The sequence below is a fragment of the Bos taurus genome, chromosome 15 (genome assembly GCF_002263795.3).
Source record: "Bos taurus isolate L1 Dominette 01449 registration number 42190680 breed Hereford chromosome 15, ARS-UCD2.0, whole genome shotgun sequence".
Lineage (NCBI taxonomy): Eukaryota > Metazoa > Chordata > Mammalia > Artiodactyla > Bovidae > Bos > Bos taurus.
The window spans coordinates 84,390,386-84,403,145 of record NC_037342.1 but is presented as its reverse complement, the minus strand read 5'-3'; the positions used below and the strand labels follow the sequence as shown (position 1 = coordinate 84,403,145).

At 39.7% G+C, this 12,760-nt stretch overlaps 1 protein-coding gene and 1 pseudogene across 1 annotated transcript; both read right to left on the bottom strand.

The window, feature by feature from the left end:
- OR4C1GP (olfactory receptor family 4 subfamily C member 1G, pseudogene) lies at positions 7,049-7,971 on the bottom strand (annotated as a pseudogene).
- OR4A2I (olfactory receptor family 4 subfamily A member 2I) lies at positions 11,446-12,363 on the bottom strand. Its single transcript, NM_001206773.1, has one exon. The coding sequence runs from the start codon at positions 12,361-12,363 to the stop codon at positions 11,446-11,448; it is 918 nt and encodes a 305-aa protein (NP_001193702.1).
- Positions 12,364-12,760: the final 397 nt, after the last annotated feature.

Sequence of the window (12,760 nt, the reverse complement as noted above, 5' to 3'; positions counted from 1 at the left end):
CTTCAGGCAAGAATCCTGGAGCGAGTTGCCATTTCCTATTCCAGGGGATCTTCTCAACTCAAGGATAGAACCTGTATCTCCCACATTGGCAGGCAGATTCTTTACACTGAGCCACTTTGGAAACCCATTTTGGAGAACAGTTGATCAATAATACTGTAAAAGTTCCAGGTGTTCAGCAAAGTGATTCAATTATACATATACATGTATCTATTATTTTTTCAGATTCTTTATCCATTTAGGTTGTTACCTTACATTGACCAGTGTTCCCTTTGCTGTACAGTAGGTCTTTGTTGGTTATTTGTGTGGGAGGAGTTGACTGAAGCTTATTTAGTGCTCTGCCTGAGAACTATGTTATTGTAAAAAGATATGCAATACTTCTTTTGACTCAACTGAAAAGAAAGAGTTTGAAACTATAAAAAGGTTTGCTGTTGTTTTTATTCAGTCACTAACTAGTATCTGGTTTTTTGTGACCCCATGGACTGCAAAAAGCCAGGCCTCCCTGTCCTTCACTATCTCCTGGAGTTTGCTCAAACTCATGGAGTCAGTAATGCTATCTAACCACATCATCCTCCGCTGCCCCATTCTCCTCTTGCCTTCAATATTTCCCAGTGTCAGGGTCTTTTCCAATGAGTTGGCTTTTCACGCCAGGTGGCCAAAGTATTGGAGCTTCAACCCCATTCACCAACAGTCAGTTATTTAAAGACTTACTGAGCACGGTCCTGCCCACCAGAGCAAGATCAAGTTTTCCCCACAGCCAATCCCTCCCTTAAGGAAGCCTGCACAATCCTCTTCTACTCATCCATCAGAGGGCAGACAGAAGAAGTAATAACTATAATTTCACAGCCTCCAGAATGAAAACCACAGTCACAGAACGTTAACAAAATGATCACATAGATCACAGGCTTGTGCAACTCAGTGAAGCTATGAGCCATGCCATGCAGGACTATCAAAGATGGACAGGTCATGGTGGAGAGTTCTGACAAACGTGGTCCACTGAAAAGGGATGGCAAAGAACTTCAGTATCCTTGCTTGAGAACCCCATGAACAATATTAAAAGAGTTGTGGTTTTCTCAGTCACTAAGTCATGTCTGACTCTGTGACCCCATGGACTGAAGTATGCCAGGCTTCCCTGTCCTTCACTATCTCCTGGAGTTTGATCAAACTCATGTCCATTGAGCCAACCATGCCATCCAACCACATTATTCTCTGTCACACCTTTTTCTTCCTACCCTCAATCTTCCCCCGCATCAATGTCTTTTCCAATGAATTGACTCTTCATATCAAATGGCAAAAGTACTGGAGCTTCAGCTTCAGGATCAGTCCTTTCAATGAATATTCAGGGTCGATTTCCTTTAGCATTGACTTGTTTGCTCTTCTTGCTGTCCAAGGGGATCTCAAGAATGTTGAGTTCAGTTCAGTTCAGCTCAATCACACAGTCGTGTCCAACTCTTTGAGACCCCATGAATCGTAGCATGCCAGGCCTCCTTGTCCATCATCAACTCCTGGAGTTCACTCAGACTCATGTCCATCGAGTCAGTGATGCCATCCAGCCATCTCATCCTCTGTCGTCCCCTTCTTCTCCTGCCTCCAATCCCTCCCCCCCCCCCCCCCCCCCCCCGTCCAGCATCAGAGTCTTTTCCAATGAGTCAACTCTTCGCATGAGGTGGCCAAAGTACTGGAGTTTCAGCTTTAGCATCATTCCTTCCAAAGAAATGCCAGGGCTGATCTCCTTCAGAATGGACTGGTTGGATCTCCTTGCAGTCCAAGGGACTCTCAAGAGTCCTCTCCAACACCACAGGTCAAAAGCATCAATTCTTTGGTGCTCAGCTTTCTTTACAGCCCAACTCTCAAATCCATACATGACCACTGGAAAAACCATAGCCTTGACTAGACAGACCTTTGTTGGTAAAGTAATATCTCTGCTTTTCAATATGCTATCTAGATTGGTCATAACTTTCCTTCCAAGGAGTAAGTGTCTTTAAATTTCATGGCTGCAGTCACCATCTGCAGTGATTCTGGAGCACCCCCCCCAAAAAAAAATAAATAAAATAAAGTCTGACACTGCTTCCATTGTTACCCCATCTATTTCCCACGAAGTGATGGGACCAGATGCCATGATCTTCGTTTTCTGAATGTTGAGCTTGAAGCCAACTTTTTCACTCTCCTCTTTTACCTTCATCAAAAGGCTTTTTAGTTCCTCTTCACTTTCTGCCATAAGGGTGTTGTCATCTGCATATCTGAGGTTATTGATATTTCACCCAGCAATCTTGATTCCAGCTTCTGATTCTTCCAGCCCAGGGTTTCTCATGATGTACCCTGCATGTAAGTTAAATAAGCAGGGTGACAATATACAGCCTTGGCATACTCCTTTTTCTATTTGGAACCAGTTTGTTACTCCATGTCCAGTTCTAACTGTTGTTTCCTGACCTGCATATAGGTTTCTCAAGAGGTAGGTCAGGTGGTCTGGTATTCCCATCTCTTTCAGAATTTTCCATAGTTTATTGTGTTTCACACAGTCAAAGGCTTTGGTATAGTCAATAGAGCAGAAATAGATGTTTTTCTGAAGCTCTCTTGGCTTTTTGATGATCCAGCAGATGTTGGCAATTTGGTCTCTGGTTCCTCTGCCTTTTCTAAAACCAGCTTGAACATCTGGAAGTTTATGGTTCATGCATTGCTGAAGCCTGACTTGGATAATTTTGAGCATTACTTTACTATCATGTGAGATTAGTCCAATTGTGCAGTAGTTTGAGCATTCTTTGGCATTGCCTTTCTTTGGGATTGGAATGAAAACTGACCTTTTCCAGTCCTGTGGCCACTGCTGAGTTTTCCAAATTTGCTGGTTATCCAGCACCAAAAATTGAAAGCATCAATTCTTTCACACTCAGCCTTCTTTATGGTCCACTTGGCTCAGATGGTAAAGAATCTGCCTGATATTCAAGAGACCTGGGTTCAATCCCTGAGCCAGGAAGATCCCCTGGAGAAAACAATGACTACACATGCTAGTATTCTTGCCTAGAGAATTCCAAAGACAAAGGAACCTGGCGGGATACACTCCATGGGGTTGCAAAGAATGGGACATCACTGAGTGAATAACACTTACTTATTAATAATGTAGAATGACTTTTCAGAAACATTATGGGTGTCTCCCACTTTCTTAAAGTTTACCTTAGCCACCTGACTTTTATGAAGACCAACACTGGTAATTGTTTCACTTATAAAAAAATAATAATAATAATCCAAAGTGGACTTTGTTTTCCCCCCAAAAAGAAATCCATCTTACTAAGATTTGTTAGTTTTTTTAAAGTATTTTTAAATGTTTCTTTTATTGGAAATTAGTTAATTTGCAACACATTGTTAGTGTTCAGATGCAGAGCAAAGTGATTTGATTGTGTGTGTGTGTGTGTGTACATATATTCTACTGTGGCTCATGAGGAGATCATGAACTCTTTATTGCCAAATTCAGACTTAAATGGAATTAAGTAGGGAAAACCACTAGACCATTCAGGTATGATCTAAATCAAATCCCTTCTGATTACACAGTGGAAGTGAGAGATAGATTTAAGGGACTATATCTGATAGACAGAGTGCCTGATGAACTACGGATGGAGGTTCACGACATTATACAGGAGACAGGGATCAAGACCATCCCAAATAAAAAGAAATGCAAAAAAAGCAAAATGGCTGTCTGAAGAGGCCTTAAAAAATAGCTGTGAAAAGAAGAGAAATGAAAAGCAAAGGAGAAAAGGAAAGATATACCCATTTGAATGCAGAGTTCCAAAGAATAACAAGGAGAGATAAGAAAGCCTTCCTCAGAGATCAGTGCAAAGAAATAGAGGAAAATAGTAGAATGGGAAAGACTAGAGATCTCTTCCAAAACTTAGAGATACCAAGGGAACATTTCATGCAAAAATGGGCTCAAAAAGGACAGAAATATTATGGGATTAACAGAAGCAGAAGATATTAAGAGGAGGTGGCAAGAATATACAGAAGAACTGTACAAAAAAAGATCTTCACGACCCAGATAATCATGAGGGTGTGATCACTCACCTAAAGCCAGACATCCTGGAACGTGAAGTCAAGTGGGCGTTAGGAAGCATCACTATGAACAAAGCTAGTGGAGGTGTCGGAATTCCAGTTGAGCTACTTCAATTCCTAAAAGATGATGCTGTGAAAGTGCTGCACTCAACATGCCAGCATTTTGGAAAACTCAGCAGTGGCCACAGGACTGGAAAAGGTCAGTTTTCCTTCCAATCCCAAAGAAAGGCAATGCCAAAGAATGCTCGAACTAATGCACAATTGCACTCATCTCACACACTAGCAAAGTAATGCTCAAAATTCTCTAAGCAGGCTTCAGCAATATGTGAACCATGAATTTCCAGATGTTCAAGCTGAATTTAGAAAAGGCAGTGGAGCCAGAGATCAAATTGCCAACATCCACTGGATCATCGAAAAACCAAGAGAGTTCCAGAAAAACATCTACTTTTGCTTTATTGACTATGCCAACGCCTTTGACTGTGTGGATCACAATAAACTGTGGAAAATTCTGAAAGAGATGGGAATACCAGACCACCTGATATGCCTCTTGAGAAATTTGTATGAAGGTCAGGAAGCAACAGTTAGAACTGGACATGGAGTAACAGACTTGTTCCAAATAGGAAAACGAGTACATCAAGGTTGTATATTGTCACCCTGCTTATTTAACTTATACGCAGAGTACATCATGAGAAACGCTGAGCTGGAAGAAGCAGAAGCTGGAATCAAGATTACTGGGGGAAATATCCATAACCTCAGATATGCAGATGACACCACCCTTATGGCAGAACGTAAAGAAGAGCTAAAGAGCCTCTTGATGAAAGTGAAACAGGAGAGTGAAAATGTTGGCTTAAAGCTCAACATTCAGAAAACTAAGATTGTGGCATCCGGCCCCATCACTTCATGGCAAATCGATGAGGAAACAGTGGAAACAGTGTCAGTCTTTATTTTTTTGGACTCCGAAATCAATGCAGATGGTGACTGCAGCCATGAAATTAAAAGACGCTTACTCCTTGGAAGGCAAGTTATGACCAATTTAGACAGCATATTCAAAAGCAGAGATATTTCTTTGCCAACAAAGGTCGATCTATTCAAGGCTATGATTTTTCCAGTGGTCATGTATGGATGTGAGAGTTGGACTATAAAGAAAGCTGAGCACCGAAGAATTTATGCTTTTGACCTGTGGTGTTGGAGAAGACTCTTGAGAATCCCTTGGACTGCAAGGAGATCCAACTAGTCCATCCAAAGGGAAATCAGTCTTGGGTGTTCACTGGAAGGACTGATACTGAAGCTCCAATACTTAGGCCACCTGATGCAAAGAGCTGACTCATTTAAAAAGACTCTGATGCTGGAAAAGATTGAGGGCTGAAAGAGAAAGGGATGACAGTGGATGAGATGGTTGGATGGCATCACCGACTCACTGGACATGAGTTTGAGTAAACTCTGGGAGTTGATGATGGACAGGGAGGCCAGGAGTGCTGCAGTCCATGGGGTCACAGAGAGTCAGACACGACTGAGCTACTGAACTGAACTGAATGGATTCTATTTGAGATCCTTTTCCATTACAGGTTACCTTTAACATACTAATGGTGTTCTTTTGTAAAACTGAAATGACATAACTTCAACTTTCAATAAAGGAATAAACTTCTACTGCTAAAATACATTGCTATATGTGAGACATGGCTATTGCTTTACAATATTAATCTGATTTCTGTCATACATCAACATGAATTACCCATAGGCTGGAAGTTTGTAATGTAACTTTATTCTAGTATAACAGTTCCTCAGATCTGAGGCAAATAAATTAGTAAACCTCTCTTGGCTTCAAATTGTTTCTCTGTAAAATGGGGATAATGATACTGGTATCACTTTAGTATCAGTTTAGTATGTGGATAAATCAACTGAAAAGATTGCCTGACAGATAAAAAAGGGGTTCTTAAAATATGAATACATGTATCATACATATAGGGCAATATCATTGCATACTAATCATGTGACTTTCTTCTGAGATTTGTAGAATATTTTTACTGTTGTTCCAAATGATTCCTCAAACTTGGTATTGAGGAATGGAAAAATTTCTTCTGTACTTAAGGAAATTGTGAGCTATGGAGACATTTTGGAAAAGAGACAAAATTGAGTAATTTGAAAATGTTTGCTTTTTTTTTCTCTTAGGAAGAAAATTACATTGTGAATTATTCTTTCTTCCTTTTGTTGGTGTCACTCATTTTGCTTTTGGCATATTCATAGTACAGAAAAAAATACTGGTTGTTATTCCTTCACTCAACTGTCCCTTTCCCATGTATCTACCTAAGAATTTCTATTCCTTGTTTGATTTACAACAGGCTAAAGCAAAAGGAAAAGTTCTGAGATCAAGGTCCTATGAAAACTTCATCAAAGTAACATACATGAAAAAATATGAAAAAAATAACCGTAAGAATCCGGAGGAAAACTTACTCTACAAATATCAAACTAAAGGGTTTACAGTTGTTCTTTCCATTGTCATAAACATAGAGACATTATCAAAAACCATTAAAGTTATCAACATGCCTACCCATACCCATATTCAATAACCAACAAATGCTGTTGCTGCTGCTAAGTTGCTTCAGTCATGTCCAACTCTGTGCGACCCCATAGACGGCAGCCCACTGGGCTCTGCCATCCTTGGGATCTCCAGGCAAGAACAGTGGAGTGGGTTGCCATTTCCTTCTCCAATGCATGAAAGTGAAAAGTGAAAGTGAAGTCACTCAGTTGCGTCCTACTTTTAGCAACCCCATGGACTGCAACCTACCAGGCTCCTCCATCCATGGGATTTTCCAGGCAAGAGTACTGGAGTGGGGTGCCATTTCCTTCTCTGAAGATGTGTCTAGCCAATACTAAATTATCAACAAATATTAGTTTCAGAGCCTTTTTTTTTTCTGTCAATATTCTGCTAAGTGTTTTAGTTTCTATAATAATTTACAATAGGCTCAAGGTTATCAATGCATATAAATCATCCTCTAATTGGCATCATGAACAGCTACATTACTCTCCTCTTCAACAAACTCCTCACAGCATTTTTCACCTCTGTGTTTCTCACTGTGTAAATGATCGGATTTAACATGGGAGTGAGGATTGCAAAAAACACACTCACCAACTTGTCTTCAGGGTAACTGATCACCAGACAGGTATAGGTGAAAATACAAGGGATAAAATAGAGCACCACTACTGTAAAGTGGGAGCCACATGTACAGAGGGTGTTGCACCATCCTTCAGAACCTTGGGATTTCAGGGAGCTCAGGATGACTATGTAGGAGATGAGCAGCATTAAAAACATAAGTCAGCACATGCCGCCACTGTTAGTGGCCACTACCATTCCCAGCCTAGAAGTGTTGCTGCAGGCAATTTCCAACAGTGAAAAGAAATCACACATGAAGTGGTTAATGATATTGGGGCCACAGAAGGTCAAGTCCACAGTAAATAACATCTGCACGGTGGCATGCAGAAACACCCCAATCCAGGCCACCACCACCAGGAGCTGGCAGAGGCCCTGTCGCATGATGGCCATGTAGTGCAGAGGCTTGCAGATGGCCACGTAGTGGCCATAGGCCATGACAGTGAGGACGATGACCTGTGATGCTCCCAGGAAGTGCTTCAGAAAGAGTTGAGCAGGCAGCCAGCCCAGGAGATGGTTCTCCTCTGGTGCAGCAAGTCAGTGATCATTTTGGGGGTGGTGAAAGAGGTGAAGATGCCGTCTATGAAGGACAAGTGAGTGAGAAAGAAGTACATGGGATCAGAAAGTGTGGGACTGAGGGAGATGGTGATGATAATGAACAGGTTGGCCAGCACAGTGAAAAGGAACATGAACAAAAAGACAATGAAGAGTATTTTCTTCAAGTGTGGATTCTGTGTGGGTCCCAAGAGAACAAATTCAGTCACATTGTTGGGAGCCATGAGATTCATTTACGAACTCCCACCTTCCTGGGGCCTGAATTGCCTACAAAGATAAAGAATGATACTTGTTAATGAGGAAAGAGTTATTGTCTGAATGTCTTAGAACAAAAACAGAGCAGTTACAATGACTGTGTAGCATGTCCTTGGTACTTTTGCCCTGTAGTTGTTTTAATGTGTTTTTTTTTTTCTTTTTAATTCTTCCTCCATGATGCTTTCTACCTCTTCAGACATCTAGTCTCTCTCACCTGTAAACATCTATTGGTTAACTTTTAATTTACCAAGAAAACATTGGGCTATCTACATGGGATCTGGATTTTTCTCCTGGCTCCAATTCCACGTGAATCTGATAAGTCATCTTAGTGCTCTGTACTTCTGAGCCTTCCTTTTAGTCAATTTACAAATTGCAATTCTCAGATTTATCCTGTAAGCCTAGAGTTACCCCTCAGATGTAAGAGTTATTCCCTCTTCTATTAGAATTTGCATCTGAACCCTCTGCTCTTACTGTGGAAAGACATCATCAATAAATATCTATCATAAGCAGGCATTTTAAGGATTATATATATACATACATACATACACATATATAAAAGTCTTTGGCAACTCATCCTCTCTGGTACTTATCAGAACACATATAGCATTCAATTGTGTTTCCTCACTTATCATAGTACCTGGCATAATATCTGTAGTTCTTGAAACCTATTAGATGATGACTAAATGCTTGGTGAATTGCCATTTTCCATGGATAAGTATACAACTGCTTGTCCTAACCATAAACTTAGGAGAAATTTAAGTATTCTCATTCTCCTGCTATGTTTATCATTACTTGATGAGAAACAAGCTTTTGAAAGGAAGCTGCATTCCAATTTAATAATTTCTGATACTCTTTCTGGGGTTAATGTGAAAATATTCTTGCCTCTAAGAAAGAGAATCTTACTGAGTCATTTTACTTTGAAGATGATTATGGCATTTATTAATTGATGTTTTATCCTTTAAAACTTTTATCCACATACAATTTAACATTGTTATATTGTTGTAAAAATATAAAGTAAATTACAGATTCAGTAGACATGGATAAAAAACTCTTGCATAGGTGTTCAATACATAAGAATCTGTTAGGGAAAATAAATCCTTATTTTCAAAGTTTTAAAATGAAAATTTCAATGTGGAGAACTAACTGAAATAGCTTGCCAGGTAAGATAAAGAGATAGATAATGCACTATACAAATATACATATATACACAGAGTAACACAAGTATATCAAATCTGTTGCATACTGATGAATACTTATTACAAGTTAATTCATGGCTTATTGAGTGCAGCACTTTCACAGGATCATCATTATTAAATTAGGAGTATGATTAAGATTTGGTTATATTTCTGCATTTATATTTTGTTGATTTATTTTTATAAATCTGGCTTCCTTACATTTAATACTTATAACTCTGAATCACCATTCTACTTCAGTGTTAACATGCCAAGCAATATCAAAAAATAATATATGCAAGGTACATTGTAACTATAAAACTAAGATAGATACTTCAAAATTAATATAGGCTGCGGGGAGCTGGCTGGAGGACCTCCACCCGTGGCAAAGGTCATGAGGAAGGAGGCTCGACATACGCAAAGACGGGATCAAGCCTCAGGAGTCCCCCTGGAAATTCTCAAGCATCTACCCCCATAACCAGAGCCTGCCTACTTTACTACTTTGTGCTCTCACCTACACCTCTGACTTCACAGGGGGGCTGTCCCCCACCACCTCTTTCAGAGAAGGAGTTAACTTAGAGCTCCAGTTAAGAAAAACTCCTGGGTGTGACAAGAGTGTTTTAACCTACAAACTCCTCTGAAGGTTCTCTAGCCTGCCTGACAGGCTTGTCCGGCCACATGTGATTGCTCACAGCCTCCCAACCGTGAGAAGCACGAGATGCTTTACACCTTCTAAAAACAGATTCTTTAGAGAAGTTAGAAAACTATTAGTATAAGTATAATGGGCTGATTAGAAATTGTATTGGTGAAGAGTTTTTCATTTGTTGAGCCAATGTTCGCTGCTAAGTCTCCACATCCCTTGCCCTTACACACATTAATGAATATATAGAAGAAATAAGTATTAACCTTTGATATAAATCACGTTAGACCTTAGGCTAAGTAAATTCTTTCCTTAATTAAAACCCACTACACCCTCACCCTATAGGAATGTAACTTTATCTGGTACCTTCGGAAGGTGGAGTCTGTTTTAAGAATAATCACCCCTGGAGAAATAAGTGTCCTGGTTGACTGACCGCTGTCACAAGGAGAGGGTCATAAATTGTCAGCAGGCCCCCTGGCCAGAAGATGATGTAACACCCCTAAGACCTCTGTATACATTTGTATGAAGCACCTGACTTTGATAAAAGTCAGGACTGCTGACCCCACATGACTTTTGCATAATATCTCAGTGCATAAAAGTAGACCATGGAAAATAAAGAATTGGGATCAGTTTCTCGAAATACTGGTCTCCCCATGTGGCTCTCTCTCTCAAACTCTGGCTGAAGTTTCCATCTGGAGCGCAGAGCCCGCCATGCTTACTAATTATGCCTGGGCTTCTAAGACCCGACCGGGGAGGCCTCAGTGTCTCCTCTCCTTCGGGAGAACAGAAGGACGCCTGCAGCCTATGTAAGTGGTGCAAGCTTCTTATCTTGAAGTTTTATTGGTTTCCTGCATAAACCAAGCTACTCAGCCTCTTTTCTCCACTGAATTTTCCTACTGAGCTATCCTCATTCTGTTACTCTTTACATCTCTAATTAATATCTAATTGAAGCTATTGTATCTTGATCCTCGCCAACACCGTCCCCGCTTCAAACTCCCTGGATCAGCTGGGACTGGACCTCGGCAATAGGCTGTCTTTGTGTGCAGAGGAGTTAACAAAATTTCAATGCCATATTGCTATTATTTTTCTGAAAAAATGTAATGAATTCTATTAAAAAGATTATATTATTTGAGAGAAACTTGAGAAAACCTTACACCAACTAAAATAAATCTACAGTATAAACTATACCTTAATTCATATATAACACATAAATTTATATAGTCTTATAGAGATACTTTACACCTCTAAACTGTACATGTTTTCATAAGAAAATGTGACAATCTTAAAAATGTATTTGAAACAAAGTATATACTTTGAACTAGGAAATTATGAAAATCCTTAAAAGTGTATTTTGATCATTGGAAGTGTTCACATAATAAATGATTTCATCATGGCCAAGGTATTAACCCTGAGTAGTAATTTAATATTTCTTTGAGCCCCCTTTTTTTGGGTGGGGGCAAGAATACTGGAGTGGGTTGCCATTCCCTTTTCCAGGAGATCTTCCCGACCCAGGGATTGAACCCGGGTCTCCTGCACTCTAGGCAGACACTTTACCGTCTGAGCCACCTAAATAATCACACAAGACTTTCCTGTTAAAAGCAATTATTTATTGAAAATAGGTGATACATTTTCCTGATGTATCATTTTCTTTTTGTGGTCCACAGCTTTTTCATGGCATTTTTCATCTCACCGTTTCTCAGAGTATAGATGAGTGGGTTCAACATAGGGGTGATAATGCTGTAAAACAGAGTCAAGGATTTATCAACGGACAAGGTAGAAGGAGGTCTCATATACATAAAAATGCAGGGCACAAAGAAGAGGACCACCACAGTAATATGGGAGCCACAGGTGGACAAGGCTTTGCGCCTCCCTACCTGACCACGATTCTTCAGGGAGCACAGAATGACCCCATAGGAGATGAGTAAGAGAGAAAAGATGATCACACATATTGCCCCATCATTGGTAAGCACTGTAATGACAGTAACCTGGGTGTCAGTGCAAGCAAGTTTTAACAAGGGGTACATGTCACACATAAAGTGGTCAATGATATTGGGGCCACAGAAGGGAAGATTGTAGACAAAGAGAGGATGAAATATACCATGTAAAAACCCACCAATCCAGGTCAACAACAGCAACAGAACACACACTCTCTTATTCATGATGGTCAAATAATGCAAGGGTTTGCAGATGGCAACATAGCGGTCGTAGGCCATGACCACCAGGAGGAATATATCAGCACCGCCAAAAAAGTGCCATATAAAAAGCTGGGTCATGCAAGCTTGGAAGGAAATGGTTTTCCTTCCATACACCAAGTCTATAATCATATTTGGTGTGACTGTAGTAGAATAAATAGCATCCATAAATGATAAGCAGCCAAGAAAGAAGTACATAGGGGTATCCAGGATTGAACTGACCACCACAGTCAGGACAATAAGTAAGTTGCCCACCATGGTCACAATATAGATGAACAAGAACATGACAAATAATATTTTCTGGCCCTGGATGCTTTGAGTGAGCCCCAAAAGGACAAATTCAGTTACATTGTTCCTTTGTTCCATAGGTGCTTCTGCCTGTATTATTTCAGAGTTCAGGTCAAAATTACCTGTAAATATAATTGTTATTAGTGAATCCTGAAGTCTTAAGATAGTTTACTCATATATTCACTCAATGAGGATTATAGTTTATTATGATCCAATACTTCCAGATATTGTAATAGAATGCTGAGTAATACATTGCCCTGCACCTCAAAAATCTTAAAGAGCAGCAAGTAATTAAAATACATATGTGAGAAAAGAACACATTATTAAGTAAATGAGTTGCTACAATCTCCTTCCATTTGGAAGTTGATAAAATTATATATTTAATTAATATGTTATATAAAAAATAAATGTTGATTAAAGTTTTAATAAAAAAGTAAAGCAATTTAAAAAATTGCTTCTATTTATTAGAGAGATG